General features: G+C 44.9%; 1 protein-coding gene across 3 annotated transcripts; it reads left to right on the plus strand.

Annotated features, from left to right (window-relative positions):
* Positions 1 to 553: 553 nt before the first annotated feature.
* On the plus strand, positions 554 to 24,787 carry VGLL3 (vestigial like family member 3). 3 transcript variants are annotated; one of them, XM_066208380.1, is made up of 5 exons: positions 554 to 790; positions 9,920 to 10,175; positions 15,800 to 16,306; positions 20,893 to 20,941; positions 22,580 to 24,787. In XM_066208380.1, exons 1-4 carry the CDS (start codon positions 698 to 700, stop codon positions 20,901 to 20,903), a joined length of 867 nt encoding a protein of 288 aa, XP_066064477.1. In that variant the 5' UTR covers positions 554 to 697; the 3' UTR covers positions 20,904 to 20,941; positions 22,580 to 24,787. The 3 variants fall into 3 exon arrangements, with proteins under 3 accessions (XP_066064477.1, XP_066064474.1, XP_066064475.1); XM_066208377.1 differs by lacking the exon at positions 20,893 to 20,941; XM_066208378.1 differs by lacking the exon at positions 20,893 to 20,941 and having other exon boundaries at positions 9,923 to 10,175.
* Positions 24,788 to 26,913: the final 2,126 nt, after the last annotated feature.

Here is a 26,913-nt window from a genome sequence, read left to right on the forward strand (position 1 = left end):
GAACACAACTGAAGTCGTTACAACCAGATCTGAGTTTTCCATATATTTTTCAAGTTGAAAAGTGTGGGGTTTTCACCTATTTTTTTTTTTTATTTTTTTTTTTTTAAACACCGGAGACCAAATGCAGGGAGGGAAGAGAGAACTCCGGGCTAGTTCAGCTTGCTTCCCATATGCATGGAATACGTAGGTTCTTCCTTCCTCCCTGATGAATCTCCAGGATGAATCCCTGGGCAGCTGAAGAGTGGCCGGTACAGGTGACACCTACTCCAGGGAGTACACCAGGGAGTATTCCAGAGATCTCTCACTGCTCCAAAAATTATCTCCCCGGGGCTCTTCCCGCTGGCAGCCGGGAGCGACGGGAGCCCATCGGCGTTATCGGCGGGGCGCTCGGCGCGGCGGGCGGGGCCGGGCAGGTGCTGCGCTCCCGCGGACCGGGCTGGGCGGGCGGAGCGCGGTGCCGTCCCCGTCCCCGCCCCCGCCGCGCTGCCGCCGCCGCCGCGGCCGCCGGGGCGCCCCGCGCAGCCCCGCCGCGCTATAAGTGCGGGCGCGGGGCGCGGCGGCCGCCGAAGATGCGCTGGCAGTCGGGGCTGCGCGGCGCCTGGCCGCGGCCGCCCCGCGCCGGGGAGCGGGAGCAGCAGCAGCAGAAGGAGGAAGAAGAGGAAGGGGGAGACGGCGGTGGCGCGGGGCGGCCGCGGCCATGAGCTGCTCGGACGTGGCCATGCAGCAGCCCGCCCCGGCGGCGTGCGGAGCGCCCCGCTATCTGGCCGCGCCCGCGGCGGGCTGCGCGCAGGTGAGCCGCGGGGAGGGCAGGGCAGCGACAGTGGCCGCGGTGCGGAGGGCTGGGAGGTGCGGGGGCTTTTTTGGGGAGCCCCCCTTAGCGGGTGCATGGCGCATCGCTGGCTGCCCTGGGCGGAGACCTCCGCCCCGGCCAGCCAGCGATGCGCTCCGCAGCCCCCGGCCTGATTTGGAGATGCGGGGAGCTGCCGAGGGTGCCCCGGAGCAACGGAGCCTGGTAGGACCTTTTCCTGACAAGCAAAAAAAAGGATTTCCCCCCAAATTCTTGCATCTGGCGGGTGGATGTTGGCTTGCTCAGCTGGCGTGGGGCAGGAGGAAAAAGTTATTTCCTTGCTCCTGTCCCCTTTCTGTCCGCCGCCGTGCCTTAGTTGATGTATGTCCCCGCTCGCCCGGTTTGCGGGCGCGGGGCAGCGCCTTCGCCCCGCGGGCGCGCACACGGGCGGAACCTCCGCCCGCCGGCCGGACGGGACCCGCGCTGCTCCCCGCGGACGGGGCGCGCCGCTCAGCCCGGCACTCCTGGATGATCGTCTGCGGCGAGTTTCCAGCTGAATTTGGTGATCAGATGTATTTTATTTATTTTTTTTTTAAATTTTTTTTAAAGTGAATCAGGAAATTCTTATCAGGCTGACAGCATTTTTAGACTATGCAGTGCGTGGGTGAAGTGGGACTAATATTGACTTGGCCCTAATGTAGTCATCTGAGAATACATTTTTTGGTTGTTGCTGCATTCCATAAGGTTTTATCATTATTATCCGTGAAGATTGTTTTCTCCGTACATGGGAAGTGACCTCTAGTATCAACTTGCCTGGGAGACACGACTATGGGCTAAAACATTAAAATTCCGATCGTGTATTGCTGGTTTTTTTCCTTTATTGTTGGGAGACGGAGCCTGTTTGCAGAAGTGATACCCCAGTGAACTTGTCCAGGTTGCTCATGTTGATCACTTTAAACGCGAGCTCTGGAAAACTTGGGAGTTCTGCCTCTTGCAGAGTGCCTTTACCATTATTTCTTCTCTCCTCTTGGTCAGAGCTTGCAGGAGCTTCTCTCTATGCACTAATTTTTCTTACAAAGTTTTGTATTTGGATAGCTGGAGCTCCGGTTCATGCCCTGTGTGATTTGGAGGGAAAATGAATAAATAATCACCAATACCCTGATTCTTTGACTGAGAGACCTAGAAGTAGAAAACTGCAATTGAAACTCTGCTGAGCTTTCTGACGTTTAACTCTGGAAGTGGTTGTCTGTATTTCTCTTCCAGATCTGTAGAGCACTTAGTATGGGGAAATCTGTTAAATGACCGTGTCACGTTCAAGTGCAAGTGCTTTTTATTTTTAAGCATAAGTATGAAATTTCTTCCTCATCCAAAAGCAGGGCCGTATATAAAATGTCCTAGGGGCACCCTAATGGACACTGAAGTTTCTTGACGTTTTATTTTAAACAAACTGAGTTCTTGTGGGTCATGCTGTTTAACAAGTAGAGGTAGATAAGCAAGGCAAGCAGCGTAGCTAGCTCTGGTGAGCCAGTATAGCTCTTGAGTCTTGGCTGGCACCATATATCACATTTCCACCTGAAAGCTTTCGGAACATGGCTATCCCGCATGCTATCTACAGTTTCATTTAATTAATCCTGGTTGCACTGGTTTTCCTGACGCACTTGGAGCTGGAGGATCTTCACAGGCTACTTGGACGCCAGACTGAAAAACCGAGCTGCTGTTGCTGAAGAAAGTGTTGCAGCCTCTGCTTCCAACAGCTGCTAACTTTAGAGTGGTTTATGTATTTTCTCTGAATACAATGTTTTCTAAATTTAAGGGGGAAAAAAATAAACATAGAATGCAGTCCTCATGCATCAAGATTTATTTATGACATTTTGCAAGTTTCTGTTCCTTCAGAACTGTCCTGTCAGAGATGCTTAATCAACTGGTAGAGAACATAACAAAAAAGGATGAGGGATCTGTTGCCAGCTTTTTGGTTCTTACACATGTGTTCAACATGTAAAACGCTCCTGCACTCCTTGTGAGGATGATGACCATTTTAAAGAATGTTCCTCTTTGGTGGAATTAAAACTGCGGTTTAAAAATAACCATGAGGGAAGATGAATTAGTGGGCTATCTTAAAAATAAGTTTCTGCATTAGAGATGGTACAATGGAGCTCACCCTTAAAATATCCGAGGACTCCACCAAGGCATTTTTCAGTGGTATTGTACTACGCTGGTGTCGTTCAGTTTGTTTTCTGAGACAGAAACTCTTCCATGCTCTGCTGGCGTTGGCTTCCCTTTTCTTCTCAGGGCAAGGAGATGCAGGTCTGTTACTCAAACTAAAGCCTATGCATCTCCACAGGTATGTGCAGCAAAGCCATCTCAAATGTGTAATTGGTTATGCCAGCTTTGGACATCACTTCTGTGTGTTTTAAAGAGCCAAGCAGCCCTTGAGCTGTGGAGCTGCCATTGTAGGCTCAAATTCTGGGCGCCGGGGTCTCTCTGGAGAGCCAAACGTGTCGTGTTTCTGTGGGTCAGGGGCAGTTCAAGTGGTTGTCTCCTTTTTTATTTTATTTTATTTTTTTTTTTAATAGGATGTCTCAGACTGCTTTTAAATGATGGACTAGCGTGCACCTGGGTTGTGCAGAAGTGTTGCAGCTTTAGGGGGTGATCGGTCCATAGTGCCTTCTTAAAGTTTCCCCGCACTAAAGTTATTCCCGCATTTCTGTGTCTGTATTTTTTCCGCACTTAAAATCACCACGGAATTGATTTTTGCCTTGCACAGAAAGGCAGAATTTCTGGAAACGTGGCTTTCACCCGTCCTTAGCCAGGAAAGGACTTGCTGGCAAATTAATTTACATGGGATTTTTTTTGTTTTTTTTTAAAGCTCTTAATGGACCAAAGCCTGAATTCCTCTTGAATGTTAATGGGAGTGGAGGCTTAGCACCTTAGATCTTTGAGTTTGCTCGAGTCCAGGGTGCTTGCTGGAGGGAAGTAAGCGAAACATGGATATATACATGCTGATACGGTGCCAGAATGAACTGATGAAAATGGGGTGTGGCCCTAACTTTAGGGATAAATCGGGATTTCCATGCTCCATTGCCAAAAGACGGAGCGAGTGTGTGCCGGTGTTAGGATACAAACGTGTTTCTGTGTCTGGTGGGGAGCTGTGCAGGCGTGATTGTAAAACCCTGCAGGCTGGCAAAATCAAAATGCTCTTTGCTGTCCACTTTGCAGCTGTAACAGGGAGCTTTGGCTTTCCTATGGGTTGGGTGAGGAATGGGTGTAACGGAATTCGGAGAGGCTTTGGAAACACGTAAGTAATTGGAGCGGAATTCCATTGTATTCCCGGCACACAGGGGCGGCTTGTTGTGTCACGTCGGGCTGGGCACAGCAAGCTGCAGGGCTGGGGCTCAGGTAGGGCTCACCCTGGCTCACTGACACACCAGCTAAAGACCTTTGGAATGGGAAGCTACAGTAAATGGTAGTTTTGGAATTTCTCCATGGTATGTAGAGGCAAGCCAACATCTAAGCCAACACTGTCCTTGCTAAATCAAGGCTTGCATAAGGAGTTGTGATATGCTCAAGTCAGACTTTCTGCTGGCGGTGCTGTAGAGAGACTTTGTCCAGATAAGGCCTTGTCTTCATTAGTAATTTAGGTCACTAACTCGGCTCTTCCTTCCAAACTGACAGAGTAGCAGACAAGGACAGGTCACATCTGATGCTGTGTCAGCTGGTTGTGGCTAAACCCCAATTCACATACAGTAGTAACTTGTTTTTTTCAGTGAAATCCGTTGCATCATGTGCCCCCAGCTTTTGAGGGTGGGCTTATTATACTGCTTATGCTGCGTAGCAGTCTGCAGTGTCTAACAGCAGGTAACAGCAGAGCATGGCTTCACGTTCAATTCTTGCAGTTCAGATTCTTTCTCAAGGCTATTCCTTTGCTGTTTGCTCTACGAACTTCTCTGGAAGCTATATAACCTATAGAACTCATCTACTCTCAGATTTATGGGATGTAAAACCTGGGTTAAATCTTGCCCTGTGTGTGAGGTTTTGTTGGTTGGTTTTGTTTTTTTTTTTTTGGTTCAATCCCACAAAACATCACTGATTTAAAAAGTTTGGCTTGCTTTACTCCGTTGTTCTGAGTGGGACCAAATTGTATTTGATCTTCCTCTAGCTACATAAAATTAGACCTTTAAACTTTAAGAGAACATCTCTGTTTACATGTACAGCAAAAGGTGTATAAATTCATTCTTTTTTCACCACTTCCCTCCATCAGCAGAACATAGCAAGACTTGCAGGCTCTACCTCTACAAATTCAGCGGAAAACAAGCTCACCTTGCTCGTTTGTGTGGGTAGAAGTTACTGTTCCATGTTTTTAGGGCACTGCCATAAATGCATCTTTCAGGCCCAGCATTCAGTGCCCTGATTGCTTGGAATTGTCTTCTTCCTTGAATACTTTCTGTGTTATCAATAGGAGCCTGCCTGTCAGACAGCTCCACAAATGGAGAACTGTCTGAGGATTTGCCTCGAGTTTGTTGCTGGAATTCCTTCTCAGAAGCTTATGTCAAATGACAGCCTTTTTCTCAGGATAGGGTCATATAGTGTTTCCTCGGCGTGGTTATTCTTTATTTTTGGTTCCTGTTCTTTTTCTCATAATGGAAAATCTGTAACAGGTGGTCACAGGCACACCAGACTTTCATGCTTGGGTGCATAAAGGACCATATGCTGGATGGTGGCATGTATGGAGATAATAAATTGTAGGGAAAAGCAACCAGTTGATATGAAAAGTAAGGGCTGGCCTGAATTTTTGATTCAAACTTGGCTAAAGTAAAACCTCTGTTCTCAAAACGGGGTTTTGTTGTTTTTTTTTTTGGGGGGGGGAGGGGTTAGTTTTTGTTGTTGTGGGGTTTTTTTGGTTGTTTTGTTTTTTGGTTTTTTTTTTTTTGGTGGTTGTTTTGCTGGCTACTAACTGGCTTCTGCTGGAAGTGATTTTTTTTTATTTTTTTTTTTTTAATTTATTTTCAAAAAGGAATGTTCTGACATTTTTACCAGACACTCTGGGTGACACCCGGGACCCTTGAAGTCAGTTGGACTTTTGCCACAGGCTTTAATGTGGCCAACATTTCGCTGCATGAGAACTGTTTTGCTTGGTTCTGGGTAGGGTATGTCAGAAAATAACAGGCATCTTCAAGGCGAGGATTTGGTGTGAGATTTTGGGCTAAATGTTTTCTTGGTCTCTAAGTGCTCAGGAAGACAGGATTGTTTAAAATGAACTTTTTTTTTAATATGTCCATATCAACCATATGCGGTTGACCTTCAGTTTCCTTTTGGTGTAGTATTTGAAGTGAAGGGTTTAAATTTTCTTTGGAATTGCCTGTTTGTGAATATATGAAATAAAAATAGTATAATGTTGGTGGAAGCTGAATTCAGCCTGGGCTGTACAGCACGATTTAGCCAGAGATTGTGCCACTTCAGCCAAGAACTAGGGTCTGCTATCTAAAGGATATACACACTGAATTTCCCTGTTTTCTACTTAAAAGTCTGTATTCTGAATTTAAATTCTGTATTCTGTGTCTTGGCCAAGAGAAGATTTTGGGTGTTTGTTTTGTTTTTCAGGGGCTGCTTAGTATCAGTCTGTAGTGTAAGGAAGGGAGAGGTGTATTTCATGAATATATTAAAGTATTGAACATTGACGAGAGACAACACTGTGTTTGGTCAGAAAATGCTCTTTGTAAAGATCTTACAGATATTTAAGCAGTAGGCTGCTTAAATATATGCTAGAACTGTTCAAATGAGAAAGTACAAGTGAAATTGGGCTAGCTGTTTAGTCCAGTTAAACAGCTAGTCTGTTATTAGGTTGGTTACTATAAACCTACCCCGGTGTTTGTGGGCTTTTTTGTTTTTGTTCCCTCACACCCCATGACTGTGGGACAAATTCATTTAGCAGCTGATGATCTTGCATAGCTTTCCGCTCACACAACTGTGGTCAAAAATACTGTGAGAAGATTACTGTTAAGGTCAGAACAAAAATTAGGGAATTTATGTGCGAACAGGGTGTTTTCGGTGAAGTTGGGGGAAAAACCCCTCACGTTATCAAAGAATGGATACAATGGAAAGGATGTATATACATTGCATACAAGGAAAACCTGTATGTTTCTCTCTACCTTCTCTCACGGTAGTGTGTTATTTAAGGAGTTTTGCAATTACAGGCTGATAATTTCTTCCTGAAATGCAAATTAATTAGATCTGTGTCTGATTACGGGCTTGCTGTTTTGAAAAATCTTGAAATTTAGGTCTCTCATCCTTTGCAAATAACCCACTACAAACCACAGCTTAGCACTGTAGATAACTTCAATCCACACACAAGGCCTTGTTCTTGTCCATCAGACCTACTGTCTTTTTTTAACATAAAAAAAAAAAGAGGTCGGATTTGGTGGTTTTGAAAGGAGCAAGTGCCCAGAGCATCTTGTAATGACTGCCCATGGACTGGAGGGGAGGGAAGAGAGTTGAAATGGAAAACGAATTAGATTCTTAAGCTGTGGAAGGGGGAACATTCCTGCGCAGAGAAGCGACTCTGGAGATAAGTTTTAATTTCCTGAGCTCCAGTCCTTGTATAGGAACATTGAAAGACTTCCTTCCTGATCACCAAGTCAAGCCAGGGGCTGTATTAGTGGTGTGTATCTGTCTGTAATTGCGTGCTTGTGTCTGCATTTGCATAACTGCAGCATCAGTACAAGCACCTGTAGGGATGGGAGTCAGCTTTGAACATGTGCTGCCTGTGTTCAAGGTCTGGCATGTAACAGACCTATTTAGATTTCTCCAAAGGGTCTCTTTCGCACTTCGCCTCTACTTATAAAACAAAAATGACAAAAGCACGCTCCCCCAGCCACTTGTCCTGCATTTTTAAGAGGTCCTGAGTTGCGGTGCAGCTTCAGGTGTGGCCAAGTCACCGAGGTAGATGCGTTGCAGATTTCCAGTGCGTGTGTCTCCCTTGTGTGCAGTGTTGATAGAACTGTTCCTGTCTTACTGAAGTCTCAGTGGTCCCTGATTACTCAGGCAAAACCACGAAGCTCACTTAGAGTGATACCCTAGTAAACATTTGGGTGGCAAATATTAGGAGACCTTTCCTGAGACTTTTGTTTGTTTCCAGAAGGCACGAAGCACTTCCAAAAAAGTGTAGGTTACCCCAAATTCTGTGTTTGCAAAAATATGTTTACAGCCTCAGACTGTTTCATTTTAGCAATCCTAGTTTCTAGTAAAACTGCTTTATTTTGCTGTTTCTGTATTTTTGTTTGTTTATTTTTGTAAGTGAATCTCAGCGGTTCTCCCATAAGTCTAAGTAATACTGTGCTAAACTGAGCCACAGTATAACTTGCTTTGTGAAGCACAGATTTACTGGAATTCCAGGCCATTGCCTGGATATCCCCAACTGAAATGAAATTACGTACGTCCCTCATTGCAGTTTGTGCAACAGCATCTGAATTAATGGTGTCACTGAGCTGTTTCACATTTATCAGTTAACCCACTGGAATGCCAGATACGTCGCTTAAGTTGCTGCGAGCTTTAAGTATAACAGGTTTTAATTCCACTTGTCAATGGCTCTTTCTTACAGTTATTTTTAAAAATAACCGTTCATAATTAAGACTTTGCCCCAGAGCATTTATTTTGTGCCACAGTGGGGGAATTTGTTATTGGATTATATAGTTTTAGAAAGCACCAAATTTAAACACATTGACGGTACACAAGGTCAGAAAACGACTCTCGATAATTTTTAAACTGTACGAGCGTATTTATTGTAAAAATGAAACTTTATAGACTGTGTAGTTGTTTAACTTTTTCTATAGAGCTACTTTGGAAAAAGGGTAAAAAAAGCCATAAAGTTAAAGAGATTCTGATGGCGCTAGAGTGTTGCCAAGCAAACCATTAAAGATAAGTCAAACTGTAATTCTATAGGAATGCTATGAAATACTTCTGCATATGGACTGTAGTTGTTTTTGGGTTCCTGAAAGTGCTTGTGTGTAAAGTCAGCTGTGGAAATGGCTGGCTAGCTAAAAGCTGCGATTCCTGCAGCTTGACTGTTGTGGGGAGAGGTGTTTTTTTTTTTTTCTTTTTTTCCTGTGAAAACAGTTGTAAAGTGGAACATCTGAAAAATATGTTCCATGCAAAATGGATCTTCACACACATTTATTTTGACATTTAGGTTTGATTTGAGAGAGAGAGAGAGGATTCTGAAATAGCCATTCACAGATGGTTTGTGAGGGTTTTACTTTTTTATATGCTTCTCTGTGTGTTTGGTTTGGGGTGGATTTTTCTGCATGTGTTTGCGGACTTGTCAATCCCCCTCTTCCCCCAGATCACATGTTGAATTTTTTATGGCTTGTATTTTTTTTTCCTTTTCCCCAAAAACTGGTGTTAAAAAAAATAAAAAGAAAAAAGGAAAAGAAACTTCTCCCACCCCTAACCTCAAAACAACAACAAACCACCCCAAACCAACCAAAAAACCCAACTCTCAAACCCCTGACCAACCCCAAGGTATAACTTCCTGTGATAAAAATTCTATCGTCAGTGAGTGAAAATTTATGCATTTTTTTGGAGTTTGATAATGCAGTAGAAAATATTTCAGGAAGCAGGAAACTCTCCCATCTTTACAGCTTCAGCAGTAAGTGTGGGAAACCCAGAGGGCCCTGTATGCTCAGCTGGAGGAGTGTGCCCAGAGAAGCCTGGTGCTTGCCCAGCTGGATGTGTGAAATGCAGATGCTGTGGATCTGGCCACCCTTCCACAGGGCTGGGCTTGACCTCTGTAGCCTTTATTGATGGAATATCCTCTCCAGGTGGGAGTCAGGAGGGAATTGTTAGAGCCTGTCTGCTTTCTTTTGAAAGAGTAGAGTGAAAACTGGTGCTGATAAATTGTGGTTGTGAAACATGCCTGAGAAGCAGGTCCATCTGTGTGAGAGGAATAGAGGCTCTTAAGTGGGCGCTGGTATTCTGTTCTTTGTGAAATGCCAATGTGAAATATCCTGGTAGTCCAAAATTAAATACAAAATGAATATTCAGTGTATTCAGTTATTTTTTGTTAAGGAAACCATATGTTGAGCTTCCACCGAATGCCATCACTGATAAATCTCTTGTTTGTTTTGTTTCTAATCCCAGAAGAAGTTAGCTGTGTACAACAAGATGCAGGAGTCTCTGGAAGTGACCCTTCCCAGCAAGCAAGAGGAGGATGAGAAAGACCAGCCTGCCGAGATGGAGTACCTGAACTCTCGCTGTGTCCTGTTCACTTACTTCCAGGGAGACATTGGTTCAGTGGTGGATGAACACTTCTCGAGAGCTTTGAGCCAAGCCAGTAGCTTCAATTCAGACACTGCCCTTCCCAAGAGCAAGGCAGGGCTGAATCCTCTGTGGAGAGGTAAGAGGGGCAGGAACTTCTTCTCTGTGGCGTGGCTTGCTCGGGCTGCATTGCAGTAACACACATTGCATCACAGCTGAAATTCTACTTCTTTGTGGAAGTGGAAAAATCCCCCTCAAATCTCCAAGAGTTTCTTGGGTTGAGTGATCTGAGGTGTTAGAGTGGGAGAGAGCAGCCAAAGGCATGGAAGGAACAGGCATCTCCTGCTATATCCTGTCTCTGCCAGGGGGCAGAGCTCATGTGGCTTCACAAATGTCTGCTGTGAGGTTGGAGGCTTTTTTTTTTTTTAGCTCCAAGTGTGAAATTTGGCCTGTGAGGCAAGAGCAAAGCTGTTTGGGGTGCTGGCCTTGGACGTAAAGGAAACTTATGCAGCCTTCTGGAGTGACTTTGCCAGGTGATCAGGATTTGTCCGTGGCCGCTTTCCAGGCAGGGAGGAGCCAGCACAGGATGGAATAGGCTGGGGGGCAAGCCCTGGCTCCTGTGGCTGCAGCCACGTGGCATTTTCCATTGCAGCTTCCTTGTGGGAGAGGTACAGATGCTGTTATGGCTTGCTGGGTGTAAAATGGGCATGACATTACTCTGCCTCCAAGCAGGGAGCAGAAATTTGGGAGGTTCTGCGAGGCATTTACTCGCTGTCCTAACACTTAACCTCTTGTTGCGCACATAAATGCCTATATATTATATGTATTGGTGAGACAAAGAGCAGATCCTGCCAGAGACTCCACGTAGCCCTTACAGACAAGACTTCTAAATTGGAAAAAGCGTGCCAGTGAGATGCTGTTTCCATTTTGTTGGATGTGACAGTCTGGGTATTTCTTAAGATGCCCACAGCTGCATTCTTTCTGATCTGACTGGCAGAGGGGCGCAAACTAAGCATGGTGAGCAGTGGCCTTCCACTGGTTTGATGAGAGAGGTATTGGTGGGATCTGACCAGGAGCAGTGGTGTTCCTAATCAGTGGTGTGGAGGTGAGGCTACACTGATAAAAGCCACAGATACTAAAGAGAGAGGGGATATTTGGAAACAACTGTGAAGAGAAAAATAGTACAGAAGGACTTGCTTTCCAGAACGATGATGACAAATCCGAGGAAGTTTAAGCAAAGGTCAGCACAACTGGCTGGGGAGCTAGAGGAATTTATGGCTTGAGCTGGGACCATTAACGTTAATGGGAAATTTTCCGTTGACTAGACTGAGCAGGATTGAACCTATGCTAACTAAAAAGGAGACTGGAGCGTTTATAAATGGCCCAGACAGGCTATAAATGTTTTATCAGTGGGATCAAGGCGGTCCCCAGAGACCCCATGCCCACAGCAAGCCCTCTTCAGCGAGCTTGGGGACGTTCCATGGATGGGGTTGCTTATCTTCCCTTTGGCCTCAGACACACCCTGTTGTTTTTCCCTGTCCTCACTCTGTGGTTTCACAGCCATCCCCAGAGGGCTCTGCAGGGGACATGGGTGGCCTGGTGTGAGGGTTCTCCAGCTATGCTGCCTCCTGACCCCGTGTGCCCTATGCCCTCAGTGGGGAATGGAGGTCGGCGTGTCCTGAACATCTTCTGGGAATAAAGTAAGGAGATACACCCTGTGCCATCCCTGCACCTGCTGAAGGGGCCTGAAAATCCCTGGGGAGGCTGCTGGGAGCTGACAGAGCTGAGGGCATTTACTGCTTCAGAGAAGAGAAGATGACATGAGCTTTGTCAGGCCCAAATGGGTTTCTGAAATGTTCCTGCTTGAAAACAATGGGGAAGGACCAACACTGACAGCTAGGTCTTCTGGTTTATTCACAATATCAGAGATGCTCAGTTGCAGCTCCTGAGTGTGAGTTTGTATCCCATTACTTAAAGAAGTTAAAGTATGATTAGCTTGAAGTTCTTCCATAAATAACCTTCATGAGTAGTCAGAACTGCTGTCAATTTCTTACTCGCAGATGAATTAGAAAGAGAAAAGCTTTTTGCCGTAGCTGTTTTGGGAGGTACAGGTTTCAGTGGAAAGTGTGTGAGCATGAACTGGCTCCTCAGCTCACTGCATTTTCTCCTTTATCTGAAAGGAGGGATTAGCAATGGTTTTGACTTTTTTTCTTCTTTTTTTTTGCCTTTTTTTTTTCTTTTAGGTGTTCTCATGAAAATGCAAACTTTGATTTTATCATTAAGGTGATATTGCAGAGCGGGGTTTTTTTTGTTTGTTTTGAGGAGGGATTTTGCTTATATATAAAAATTTGAACCTGTTCTGAAAAGAGCAAGTTTCCATCATTTCTATGTTGAAACTACTGATCAGGTTAGGCTAAAATTACTTGAAAACTAATTTTTTTATAAAACACAGTTCCCTACGGCAGGCTCAAGTAACATGAATATTCAATTTTAGGTGTAGCTGCCTGAAATCTTTTGCAGATGCTAGTGGTACCTTGACACCAATGTTACTTTAATGGTATTTTTATCAACATGTTTTTCCTTGCTGAAAGTGTTGGGTTGTTTTTCTATCTCACTTTGCTTTCCTCTTACCTTAAGTGAGAGCTGGTGTTGTACTACAGAAAGCTCCATATGTTGTCTCCTCTCCAGCGAGTGCACTTCTGGCGTGTTTTCAGTGCGTGTTGTGAACATTTTGGGTTGGCCACCATGAACATTTTGGGTTGGCCACCGTGAACATTTGCATCAGCCACAACTTTGTGGTCCCTGGGATGTTGCCTTGTCCCTGCCTCCCTGTACTTAGGGTAGGAAATTGTGGTAACTCTAGTATCTTTCTTGGCACACATTTTTTGTTAAATGTCTCCTGAAAGACCATGGAATCGCAGAGATTGATTTTTATTTTTTTGTTTCCCAAGGGCAGTGTGGAAATGGCCGTTTCTCCATGTTCCACAGTGGCCAGGTATCCCTGAGCACTTGGGGTGGGTGGAGTTCTCCTGCCTGTTGGTACGAGCAGGATGGAGCCTGTATGTGCAAGTGACAGGGCTGGCCTTTCCCAGTGAGGGTGGCCACACTCAGTGGTGTCACTGGGGGCTGGCCTGTGACAGTGTCAGGCAGCAGCCATGGCTTTGTGAAACCTGCACAGGTCTGAGAAGTGGAGAATGACCAAACATGTTTGCTGTGGGCTAGACCTCCTGCATGACTGGCAAAGCCAAGCTGTTATGCAATCTGGGATGAATTCATGTTGGCAGATTCAGTGGTTTAAAGTGCTCTCTCCTGTTACTAAAGCTGTCCTGCAGATACTTTGTGGTTTTCTGTGCTTTTTTGAAGTGCAGTGCTTTGAATTTAGGGCTTTTCCATGCAGATAACAGCAAGATAGTTTTCAAAAATTTGATTACAGAGGTTAATTTTCCAGAATACTGGCAGAGCACTGTCAAGCTGTGCTCCTCTTAAGTAGTGTGGAAAACAACAGACTGGACATGAAGTTTGCTTTTTTTTCTGTGTCAGCCCTGCTGCCAACAGCACAAGCCATACACACTCTCCATTTCGGTGTAATCCCTTTTTGCATGGAATGGTTTACAAACACAGAACAATACCAATTTTGGAGGAGTGCTGAGGCTTCTGTAATATGCTTGAATCTCTCTCCAGTCTTCAAGCATGAATTGCAATAGAAATACATGGCTAAAAACAGCCCAACCTTTTGAAGAAACCCATGTTGAAGTGCAGTTTGTCAGATAAGCTTTCAGCCTCTGAAGCTTTTTGGCACTAAGCATCCTCTACGTTCGTCTATGGTATGTTTGCAATGTTTGTTTCCAATATCAGAAGTTAATCAGGCTCAATAAACTGCCTAAACCAAAGCCAATTCATGTGTGGAAAAGTATTTATGATTTTAATGGATTTTAAAACAGAGACATGAGTCCTAGTGATGCAGTCAGAAAACATTTTCAAGTTTTTTGCTTCCAAAGTATTTCTGTATAAGCAAAGCTCAGAGGCGGGAGTGTTTGAGGAATCTGTTCATTCTCAATGGTGTCTTCACCCAAGTCTCATTCCAGCTGCTTATTAAGCAAAGCAAAACAAAAGGTGATTTCAAAAAAAAAAAAAAAAGTTGCAAAAGTTATGAGGAACAGAGGATTCCTCGCCTCATCAAATATTAAACTTCCCTGGCTTTATTTCTCCATAGGCTATTTTTATGACTGTTCTTTCATCAGAGGTGAAGTTCTGTATTTTTATGTTTCCATCTTTGACAAAAAAAAAAAATCCTGTTGGAGCTGAGACATATTGCATGAAGCAGGACTTCTAGCATGAGCTGGCAAGAGGATTGTGAGAAGGGAGAAGCCAAGACTTTGCGAAACATCAAAAACACTAACTGCTCCTTCAAAAGAGGAATTTTTAGAATGTGATTTCATAATGTAGAGGTATTGGAATCCATTTAAATATAAGCTGAGCCCTAGCTGTAAGAAACAGCAAGTCTTTTAGTTCTGACAAAAACCTCTTTGAGCTACATAGATGGTTCTGCTTGTATGATCCTATTGGGTAGAGGGCATCATGATATATTCTATAAAGGACTAACATAAGCTGTGTTGGATATGACCTTTATCCCATCAAAGCACACAGTTTGTTTGAGAAAATCAAGTATTCTTTTAGCCAAATGTTTCCTGTTCTTCAGTGTGAGCTGGTTCTTTTTCCTCAGAAGCATTTGCAGCCACTGCAGCTGCCTTTCTAAATGATGTGCTCTAGTCTGGGCAGGAGTTACCCTCTCCTCTCAATTTCTGTACCAAGGTCCTGAGAGGGCTCTGATTCTACAGCCTGGAAAAGAAAGAAAAATCTTCTGGGGGGGGGAAATCTTACATATGTAAAAACCTGATGGAAGGGAATGAAGATGGGGGAGCCAGGCTCCCTTTAGCAATGCTTGCTGACAGAGCAGGAGGCAATAGGCAGAGATTAGAAAACAGGAAATTCCATTTGAATACAAGAAAGCTTTTTGTTTTGTTGGGTTTTTTTAGGTTGGTTGTTGTTTTGGGGGATTTTTTTGAGAGGCTGTGGAGTCCGGAGCTCGCTCAAAATCTGACTGGACATGGTCCTGGACAACTGTTCCAGGTGACCCCACCTGAGCAGGGGAACTGGACTAGACAATCCTCCTACCTCAAATGTGCTGTGTTTCTGTATTTACTGAAGAAGCTTGAGTTCTGATGCCTTGAAAGGGCTGACCTGAAACAGAGACTGGACAGAGCTGGAGAATAAAGCAGGTATTTACTGAAAGGCCTCCAGGATCCACCCTGGGCAGGACAGGAGCCTGACCAGGGCTACACCCAAGGTGGACAAAGAATGGTCACAAAAATGGCTGACTGGTCACGAGGTCTTACATTTTTTTTAAGTTTTGGTCCGTTTGCATATTGGGGTTTAATTGTCCAATTACAGCTTCAGTTAGTAATGATGAACCTCACTTGGTTGTGAGGTGCCATCCTTCTTGTTCCTCCCTTTAGTCCACCGTTGCATGGGCTTTTGGGCCTGAAAGTTGTCCTTGGTCTTCCGCAGGAAAAGGATTTGTTTTGTCTACTTACTCTGCGAAGAGAGCTTACTGCAGCACAGAATCTGAAAAACATGAAAGCCAAAATTTAAGGCATCAGTTCAGCGTTACAAACTTCAGTGAGCAGCAAATCATTGTGGGGTTTTTGTCACGAAATGTGTCGTTCTGCTCCAGTCATACTTCCCTTCTTTCCTCCCTACCAGAAAGCTCAACAATTTCAAGCCAAAGGAGCGGTTTCCCCACCTCGTTTTGGACCAGCTCTTACCAGCCTCCTCCTCCACCCTGCTTAACCGGCGTGCACCCCGACTTCCCCGTGACTGCACCAGGCACCTTCCCAACAGCCGATCCCAGCAGCTGGCCGGGACACGGCCTTCCCCAGACTGCCCCACCTCCCGCCCCCGCCGCCTCCGAGTCCTGGCACTACCCTCTGGCGTCTCAGGTGAGCCCCCCGTACGCACACATGCACGACGTGTACGTGCACCGCCACCACCCCCACGTGCACCACCACCACCACCACCCCACGGCCGGGCACCGCGACCCGCGCTACGGCTCCCTGCTGGTGCCCTCGGTGCGCGCCGCCAGGATCCCTGCGCCTCCCCAGGGGGACGGGGCCAAGGCAGACCCCGCCGCTGTCACCAGCGCTACCTCAGCCTGGGCCGGAGCCTTCCACGGGACGGTGGACATCGTGCCGAGCTTCGGGTTTGACGCAGGTGAGCTGGTTCGGTTTGGGTTTGGGTTGTTGTTGTCCGTGACTTGTTTGAGCGGGGATGTGAACTCCCTGCAGCTGCAGCAGGGCTGGCTCTCAGAGCTGTGCCCAAATGTGTTTCCCTCCTGTGATTGCTCTCCCTGACCTTTATCTGCCTCGGTCCCACTCAAGCCAGAGGAGTTGTGACGTGCTCTGCGTTTTCTGTTTGTTTCTTTTTAAGTCTTGTGGGAAAATATTAATTATGCTTCTGCGGGGAAGTTCTCAGCTTGTTCAGCTGGTTCATATGTGCATCCACCAATGTACTAATAGCTCCATAATAACATATAATATTATAATGCTATAATACTATATATAGTATAGCTCCAATAAGCTAATAACTTGCAGTACATGAGGACCGCATCTTGAGGTGGAACAGCTCAGCATTTCCTTCCTGTGTAACATCCAGGTGTCACGTGGAGAACAGAGGTGCTGATTGAGCTGTGCTTGCCGTCAAACTAAACGTCTTTCTCTAGGGTGTAGGCAGAGGTGTGTGAATTAAACTTATTTTACTGCAGGGTCTGTAGTCTGAACTGCAGACCATGAGCTCCATCTGTGAGCTTTGAGTGGCAGTCCCTTGTCTCAGTAGCAGAAGCAGGCTGGCAGCCCTCAGGATTTGACGTTTCTTGCAGTCAGGTGACTGACAGTTCCCAGTGCATCCATCCTGGAGCTCATACGCCCCACTGAGGGCTCCTTTTTCAGTTTGATATTTATCTCACCAGCAGCAATTCTTGCAAATTAGTACTTCTTAAAGACAGTATGTTATCTGATAAAGGAAACACTAGGTTTGTATCTTTGTTCCCTTTTCTTTAAAGTATCTTTCTGTCTCCCTTTTTGACAGCTCTCTCTGACCTGTGAGAAGCACTTCTTTGCCTTGATTAGGGGGCAGGGGAACAAGGAATGGATGAGGAAAAAAGGCTGTTTCTTAAAGATGAAATTCTGTGAACCTAATTCAAATCTGTCTCTTCCCTTTAAAGCAACTGGGAACCAGTAATCTCCTCTAAATGCTGTGCCACTTGCTGTCGTGATGTCAATAAAACTAAGAGAAAGCTTATCAGGATTCTTAACACTGGACCATTTATATATAAACAACATTTCCAGCTAAACCAGCAATACAAGAATAATTATATTTAATGCTTTTGGGTACAGAATGGTAAACTAATCAGACTGGGATCTTGAGATTTTCCTTTGTGACATACTCCATAAGGGGAATGAGCTGCCTTCTCAAGCCCTCCTGGACCCAGCCCCAGCAGTCTCACCTGCAGAGCCCTGGTATTTGGCTTAACCTTTTGGGGGTGGAACAGAGAACTGTGTAAGGAATTGTTAGTCAGGAGAAACCACTGCCTGGCTCAGGTACAAGCCCAGCCTAGACAGTGAGTTGTTTTTCTCTTTAAGAGCAAATACCTCCAAAAGGACTGAGTCCTAGCACTGCTTTAGAGGAGAAACACAGCTTTGGCTTGGTGCTGCCTGCTCCTTGTGAAAAATCCCTGTGGAGGGGCACAGTTGGGTGCTAATTTTTTCAGGATCCTGTTTTGGCAGTGCCTTGCGTGTCTTTTGGTTGCTCAGCATGGGAGGCATTGGAAAAGATCTGAACTGTTAACTTCTGACCCATGCTTGATTGTGTGCGTTTTATTCTGTGAGTTCCTGTGGGGAAAAAGAAAGAGGGGAAATGTGTGACTGGTTTGAAGAAGCAGAGAATCTCAGCATACCAGTGTCTCACTGGTTTGAGGCTGTTCAAAAGGGTCTTGCACTGAAACACAACAGCAAAACCCTGTTAAGCAGCTCCAGTTTTGGAAACAAGGGTGCAAGCAATGAAACACAGCAAGTAGTGGGAACCTGTGACGTTACAATTATTTGCTCTCTTCCCCTGCACGCTCATCTCTCCCATGCTTTCCAAGCAGAGGCTTGCTGGGAAGGGCAGGAAGGCTGAGCTCCCTTCTCAGCGTTGCCTGCAGCTTGTGCAGTTGGGACGAATGCTTTGGTTACAGGCACTCGAGGCGTGGAGAGAGGAGGGAGTTAAATTGCCTCAGGGTTTTGTGTGCACATCCAGCAGTGTCATCCCAGGGAAGGTGTGGGGAGAGGAGGGGATTGCACGAGTGCCACGTGGGGTCACATCCAGCACTTGCTTCATGTGCACTCCAGGGAAGGCAGATTATACTGGATAAATCTCCACATCACACAGCATTTCATTACATTTAACTCTGATGTCCAGCAGCTATCTCAACAGAGAAGCCACAAACTCAAGGGACTGGAATGATGAACTGGCTTTTAGTGACATCAAGTGCTTTTTTCCAGAGTAGGGTAAGGCCATAGTGGCAAGAATATGTCAGTTCTGAAAGTGTTTGCTCATATATACCTGGAGAAAATAACCTGTGGAGTTGTCAATATATCAGATTCCATGAGCTTCAGGTGATTTATGTTAAAAAAGTTCATTTGGTCTAGATCTGCCTTTTGGAGCTCTTCACTTACAAACTGATTCTCCCTCTTCTTACCATGGGTCACATTTCTTCTGCTACTGTCACATGCAATTATAGGAACATTTGCAGAATTCCTCACCGTGAATTATGTGGAATGATGTGTTGGGCTCAGGGCAGGGCTGGCTGTAATCTTACCCTCTTCCAGCTACATTGTTGCATCTCTGCCATGCCGAGCCAAATGATTGATCTCATGACGGGATGATGCTGAATCACTTCAGATGTTAAGAGGAGGTTCCCACTGCATGCACGGTGTAGTTTGGGAATTTATGTTCCAGAACACATTGTGTGGGACATCAGCACAGAGCTGACAAACTATTGATCTGCCCTGCACATCTGTTTGAACTTACATGGCCCTGTTTTATGGGATGAAGAAGGATTTAGCTACCTGATTGGCATTAAATGTGGCTTAATCCTCACGTAGGCTGCAAATTAACCCTTTCAGAAGCTTCTAAAAGGGTATCATTCCAAGTGGGATGAAAGAAGACACTGGTGCTGTTAAAACCTGCCAAGTTTGTGTCTGCTGCTGTGTAGTGTCTTTCCAAAGTGCACAAGCTGCATTGCTCAATGGAAGAGTACATTTCATGGCAAGAATTGATATACACATGTTGGAATAAGCACAGATTGTTTGGATTTATGGCTCAGTTCTGGTCACAAGCAAAGCAAGGTCAGGCTGTCACCGCTGCTCATGCCGAGGGTGCACAAGCCACCTCCAGCACTTAAAAAAATCAGGGGTTGGGGAGGTAAAATTCCGTCATGCTGTTGTTGTAGCCATCAGTGCTTCCCCTCAGGAGCAGGGTGGGAGGTGTCCTACCCACCAGGCCCTGCAGGTGAGCTGTGGGATTTGGCTGTGCTGCTGGCAGCCCCTGGGGAGGAGAGCAGAGCAGCTTGCCTTGCTGCTGCAGAGCCTGGGAGGATATCCTGTCCTGCTGTCAGACAGATGTGCTGGAGGAAGCTCCCTGCAGCCCCGGCACACTGAAAGCAAAGCAGGACTTAGGCATGAGTGATAGCTTTAAGTCTATTAAAATTGAGGTGCGCATTCTCTGTCTTGTAAAGTTAGGCGCATTAAGGTGAATAACTTCAAATTCAGGTGAACTAATCAACATCCTTTAGTCCCTTTTGGAACTGTCAGTATGTCAGCATGATGCCTTGAATTTGGAGTGTGAGGGGCCAGTCCAATCCTTTCTGTACGTTTGTCTCTGTTCCCACAAGCTTGTCACAGCTCATTAAATTTGCTTAGATGTTCCCACAGAACCCGCATAATGTTTGTGTGGCAGGTAGCTCTGCTGTTGGTGTCCCAGGGAAGGGGAATTTTGCTGGAGTGACAGTGCTGGGTCATGCAGCGCAAGTGAGGATTTCCTTGCTGAAAGGAAAGCCCTGCAGCACCTGCACTGCAAGGGGAAGCTCTGGGTGAGTAGCGGGCCTTGGATTCTGTATTGGGCCTGCAGATGGCCTTGCCTTGAAGGAGTTAGGAATATAATGAGGAAAAGGCATGGAAAGCGTTCCACATTCAGTTCTGTCAATAGGACAACTTTGGATTTTTCTCTTGCTGTTTAGAGTCCGTAGCTATACCTTAAACCTCCTTGTTACAGTTATTTGTGTCTTGCAAAGACACCTGCCCAGAGGAAGGTGCCGGCTGAGCTAGTTATTCCCTTTCTACCACTTGCTGCTGTCAGGTGAAAGATCTCTTAAACACGTGTGTGTGCCATTTTTTAAAGCTGCCAGGAGCCATGTAACCTGTTTCTCTTTGTAGAGGCTTCCATGGCCTCTGGTGTCCTTTACTGGTCCACTGGTGAACTTAAATGACTTCTTTATACTCTGAAAGGTTTCTGTTGTCTGACTCTTTTTTTTTTTTTTTTTTTGGGGGGGGGGGGGGGAGTCATCTTTGCTCAAAAAGATTGGAAGCAGCAGAGGAAAAATAGCCCCAAATTGTCATCACTAACTTTGAGGGAGCTTTGAAGGGAACTAACAGCAGTTTATTATGACTGTCTGTGTATGGTGCTGCCAGGGAAACAAATAGCTCTTAAGCAACAAGGAGACATCTTCATTGAATAAAGAGCCTCTGAACATGTTTTTATAGGCATGCACTAGCGGAGGGGTATCCCAGTTTTTCCAGTCTGAAGAAACAGGTATGAGTGCATGTGAAATGGAGCAGAAAGCACTAAACAAGGTTTGGTGCACCACACCCGTGGGCTCTGCTTTCCCTGTCCCTTCACTGCTGGGCACACAAGTGTTTGTACCCTGCTTGGGAATCCTCACATGGATAGAGCCATATGCTCTCATCTTTTATGTGAGTGCTAGTTGCTTTGCAGCTCAGCTCTGAAATGTTGATCATCATTAAATATTCAGCTGTTTGTACTCTTAAAGCAAGGAGGTAGCTGTCAGATCTGAACCCCCCCATGCCTGTTAGGCTTTCTGAAAACATAGGGGTCTTCCTTCATATTCACTGTGTGATTGGATTTGGAAATGAGATCCATGCCGAGCACATGGATCTGTCAATTTTCACCGGTTAAACATCACAGGAACACGGAGCTCTGGTGGTTACAACATCATTGAGGTCTGGAGTTGCACCTATTTACATTAGTGGTGAAATTAACCTTAAATTCTTAGCAAGTCAGGTGCCTTGGTACATTGTGTAGGAGGAATGATGATTTATAGTGGGAAGTGTACCTTCATTTCATGAAATGTGATTTACTTGCCTCAAAACATCAAAGGATGGGTTTTAAAACGTTTAGACTTGGGTGCCTTACTACCTCTGAAAATACGTGCCTGCATCTCTGCCTTTACTTTCCCTATAAATGAGCAAGAATGTATCTTCTTTGGGAAATTTAATCTGCCCCCACCCTTCTATTGTCTGGATTTGAGGTTTATGCCCTGTTAGGTGTGAATCTAGAGATTGGATCCCTCTGGAGCAGAGAAATCCCAGGTCAAAACGCAGGTTCCAAGTCTATAATGCTAAAGCCACAGCATAGCACCACATTTATTAGATAGTCCTCACTTTTTTACAAAGGAAAATGTTAGAGGAACTCATAACAAATGCAAGCTGAAAACCATTAATTTTTCCCATGTGGAAGCACTAGCAATTCTTGGCTGAAAATCTTGCACTCTGTAGGTGAAATTATTCGGGAGGTTTTTTTTTTGCCTGCTGCAGCAACATTTTTCTTCTCTCCTCTGCGAGGTGAAATGCCACAGAAACTGTGAAATCCTGAAGTGTCTCAGGCATTTTCTAGAGGAGATGGTGTCTGTGGCTGGACCCTGCCTGCAAGTATTGCTCTGCTGCATACTGGATAATTGATGCAGACCTTTATTGGAAGGGTTTTTCACTCTGTGCCATGTTCCACATAGAAGCACATACAGGAATTTTATCACCATTTCTGAAACGCTTGAGCCAGAGTCATACTTTCAATATGGTTTAATTTTACCCCTCATAAACTAAAAACTTTGGAGCAGTAACACTGTTGCTAACAAGTCCTTGAAACTGTTAAACTCTGGTTTGGTTGGGGTTTTTTTGTTGGTTTTGGTTTTCTGGGTTTTTTTTTGGGGGGGAGGGGGTTTGGTTGTGGGGTTTTTTTTGGTGTGTGTGGTTTTTTGTTTTTGGGGGGGTTAGTTTTTTCTTTCATTTTTCCTTTATTTATTTATTTATTGAATCAAAACTTGTTTATCTTTACTTTACTTGCTTGGGGAGGGGGAAGAAAAAACATAGAATTTATTAATTTAATTAATAATTATTAATATTAATTAATTTCCCTTTGTCTTCCAAAACATAGGTCTACAGCATCAGGACAAGAGCAAGGAAACTGCTTGGTTCTGAAGTGCAGAGGAATTAAGACCAGCTAGAGCTGGGGTGGACAGAGCTGGGCGGGTGATACAGCAGTGGTTGACTCCTCCTGCGTGGAGCAAAGGACACACATGAAGATGAAGAGCCAACTATTCTGGTTTTGCTATTGAGCCTTTTATTTGGAAGGCCGTTTATGGGTCCCACAGTGTTGGAAGAAAACCAGAAACCTAACTTTTCTTTCTTTCCTCATCTGAGCCTGCTGCAGCTGGGCAACCTAACTCCTTTCTGCTCCTTTAACAGTGTTTCGTTTTGTTCAGCTTGATATTTTTATGAACAGTCTCAATAGTCAGGAAAAAGACTCTCCCTTGACTACAGTGCGCCTTCTTTCAGGAATACAGTATTTTGTAGCTCTTTGTGCATCTATTTTTGTAGAAATACAGAAAGTTTGGGTAAGGATTGATGGGCTATTTTAGGATGACATATTTTTTTAAAAAAAAATTGTAAAATTGTTAAGTTCTGTTTAAAGAACTTGCTCTCAGAGAAGCACTGGCAAAAATGTATAAAATGCTATTTTTAGATGTCTGTGATGTGTTTGTGCATTTTGGGTTTTTTTGTTTGTTACCTCAAATGTCTATCTTTCTTTCTTTTTAAAGAGCTAAACTCCTTTGTTTCCACATTACTAGATTGTGATTTTTTTTTCCTTTTGTTCTAGCTTAAGCAAGTATAATTCACACCTGAAGTTTCAGCCAAATATTTTTCCTGGTGTTAGATTGTAGTGAAAATGTTTTTGTTTCTCTTGCTTCTGAAGGTGGCTTTGTGCTGTGCTGATTGTCAGAAGCTCACAAACACCTTTAGCATAGAGAAAAGCTTGAGGTTACAGCAACTGCATTTCCAACCCATCCATTCTTTCAAAATGGACCAAATACTCTTAGATCAGACACGAGTATGAGCCTCATCTATGATCCATTGAAGCTGTTGAACACAGTTCCCTGTGGGTTATGTTGCAGGCCCTTATAAATGTCTGTACGATCTTACAGGCAGGACTTTCAGCTAAGCCATTTCAAGGTGGTAACTTACGACATCAATATTCAGGGAAAATGAAAAAAAATAAAAAAAAATTTCAGGTTTATGAAAATGTGTGGCTTGTGGAAACAAAAGGTTTTCAACTGGCCTGCTCTGTGTGCCGAGCAGCTCCAGGAAAGCACCACACTTCCCAAGTGCTGTTGCCCTCAGGATGCGTTTGGGCTGGCTGTGCTGGGGGCTCACGGGACCACAGCTGCGGCGCCACAGTTTCGTAACCAGCCACACGTGCTGAGCCTGCACACACCGGGGCTTGGAACAGCAGCCTGGCCGCATGGAGCCTCAGCCCTCTGCTTGGGAAACCCCCCTGGCCTGGGCCTTGGCTTGGGGGATAAAGGCTTTGGTTGGAGCCAAGGTGAGTGGGATCAAATCCTGAGTAAGGGCTGCAAGATCACCGTGGGTCAGTCTCCGTGCCCAGCCCTTGGGGACTCCGGCATGTGCTTAGATGGGACTAAAGGGCAGCCCAGCATCAGGACCTGGGTTCCTGCATCCTGCCTATTGCTTGGACATGTTGCCTTTCTGCCCTGTGCACCCAGGGTCCCTCTGTAATATTTCTTGAGTCTCTTACAATGCAGTATATTTCTGTCACCACTGCTCTCAGACGTCCCTGTTTGAAAGACGCACCGGCCGATTGGAAAACCCAAGATATAAACACAGGGCTGAGATAAGAAAGTTTAATTTTAAGGCACTGAGCATTGTAAATGTAGTTTTGTCAGGTGGAGACCACATGGATCTGCGTGTGAAAGGGGAGGGGGGTGCGCTGGGAAGCGCATGCCACTCCGAGGTTCCCTGCACTGCTGCTTCCCTCCAAGCTTTTTGAACTTGATCCTATGAGGTGTTCAGCATTCTCACTTGTCAAGGGAGAGGGCTTGACATGCTGGCACAGGAGGCATTAGGGTTATATCACAATTTGGCAAGCCCCCTAAGTCTCTACCTTGCTGATTTGAAGTTTGAGACAGCATATAAATGCTGAATGGACTCTGCTTAAATATTGCTTTAAAGTAATAAGGTTGTAGTCTCTGTGTTGGGATGATGAATTAAATGTGGAGGGGTTTTTTTCCTCATCTCTGTAGTCCATCAGTATTTCTTTCTCTCAATAAATTTCACTCTCATGACAGTTCTCTATATTGTTACTGCTCTGATGGAGCTTGCTCCTCAATTTGTCAATAAATTAATAATGCAGTGGGAAAACTGTATGGGAGGGAATGGAGAACCAGCTGCCACAGTTCACTTTCTTATCAGGACAGTACAGTTCAGGAAATATCTCAAGGAAAAGAGTTCTGACTTAGGAATGTTGACAGTATTAGAAATACAGGGAGGGGAAAAAATTCTAATGTTTTTTTGTTGTTGGGGTTTTTTTGTTGGGTTTTTTTGGTGTTTTTGTTTTGTTGGGGGTTTCTTTTGTTGGGTTGTTGTTGTTTTCTTTCTCTTTTTTTTTTTTTTTTCCTGGACTTGGCAGAGGTGGAAATCAAAGAGACAGCGTGTCCTCTTTGAACTTCAGGGATGGAGGGCTTGGATGGCTGGCGAAGCAAAAGAAAAGGCAGCATTTCTTTCTGAGGTGTGTTTGACTTCCTGAAATAGTTTAAAGCCTAACAAGAGCAGTCTGCTCATGGCCTTCCTCTTCACAAGCTCATACTATGAAGGAGACCTCCTCTGGTTCCCTGTAGATGTCAAAGCAAAATGGGACAGGAATGAAACAGGCCCACAGTTTGCACTGGAATTTCGTTCTGGATTGTATCACTGCCTTGTTGGTTAGTGGGGATGAAGGAGTGGGGAAGCTGCTGCCTCTTCCACCTTCAGGACTACTGTTCTGCACTGCTGAACCTGGGACTGAGCTGGTGGAACTTCTGCAGACTCTGGGTGATAAGTGCCAATAAAAACCTGCTGTTGTCTGTAGCCATTCATGCACCAGCCCGTCGACTTTGAAAGTGAAATAAATTCTTCTGTTCCCCTCAGTCACTAATTGTCACTTCTTCTAACACGTGAGAAAGGAAAAGTGTGTAGCAGTAGCCCTAATTCTGTGTTCTACAATTTGAGGGATGAAAAAGGAAGGAAAAAACCCCCAGCCTTCTCTATGACAAACTTAAGCTAAATTCAGCAGATTTCCTTCTCTCCCCCTTTCCCATACACGCACAGTTCCACACACGCACAGAAGTGCTTATGAGAAGCAGATGCTGCCATGGTTTTGTTCTTGGAAGAGGAGGGGAGCACTCTCCTGCAGTGGTGGGGAATTGATGGCAGGACAAAGGTTGAGGCTGCTCGTGTTTCTGCGGATAGGAAAAAAAAAAAGGCCCTTGAAATCAGGTCACAGATAAGTTGTGCGTCTTAATGCATTACTAAAGGAGTTTTTTCATTCTTTTTATGTGTGGTGTGTTCTAATGCTGTCCCAAGAAAGTGTATGATTCATTTTGAGAGGGCTTATAAAACATGTTGTACTCTGTCACTGTTTCTGGGAGAACATAGGGAAATTATTGTTTTATTTCAAGAAACGCAAAATACTGACCTCCTTAACGTTGTCCAGGATTTTATTTTAGTCCTGTCACTGTTGAGAAATCTGACATCAGTTTTTATGTCCTCATTTGAAGACTGGAAGGGTTCAAGTTGTCCACCAACTTGAGAGGCAGATGCCAGTTTTTCCCAATGGCCCTTTTCCATCCCAACAAGAAGATGGAATAGTGCAGCTGCTGACTACCCAGGAGACTGGATTTCTGGAATTTCTGAATTAGCTGCACTTGGCAATAGTAAAATGGGTTCTGTTCTGATCCCTTCCCTCACCAGACACACAAGTTCAGGTGGTTCCCAGTGAATGGCAGTTTTGCCACACCTGCATCAAAACACTTTTGAGAACAGATCTCTCATCACAGCATTCAGAGAGGGAGAGGAATGTCACAAATCCCCCAACGTGCCCTTAGGATTGCCTTGCCTCACCCAGCCTTTCTGCTTCCAGGCTGTTTCAGATGTCTTGCTGTCCCCCTCCCATAATTCTTCACCTGTATGGATATATTTCTCTACAAATGTATTTGTGCACATTCACATGTAGCTTTACCTGGTTCCCTCCATTCCACTCTTGTGCCTCAAATGCATGTCCTTTGGAAATGAAGTGAATGATTTAATCAAATCTCATCTGAGATAGAAAATGTAGGCATTTTATTGCATTCTCTGTTAACTCAGGAGTGAATTTTTTCCCTACTTGTTAAAAAACCCAAACACAATAAAAACACATTTAAAAACCCCTTTCAAATC

The sequence above is a fragment of the Chamaea fasciata genome, unplaced genomic scaffold (genome assembly GCF_029207755.1).
Source record: "Chamaea fasciata isolate MVZ Bird 193981 ecotype frontalis unplaced genomic scaffold, bChaFas1.0.hap1 SCAF_2, whole genome shotgun sequence".
In the NCBI taxonomy this organism is placed as follows: Eukaryota; Metazoa; Chordata; class Aves; order Passeriformes; family Sylviidae; genus Chamaea; species Chamaea fasciata.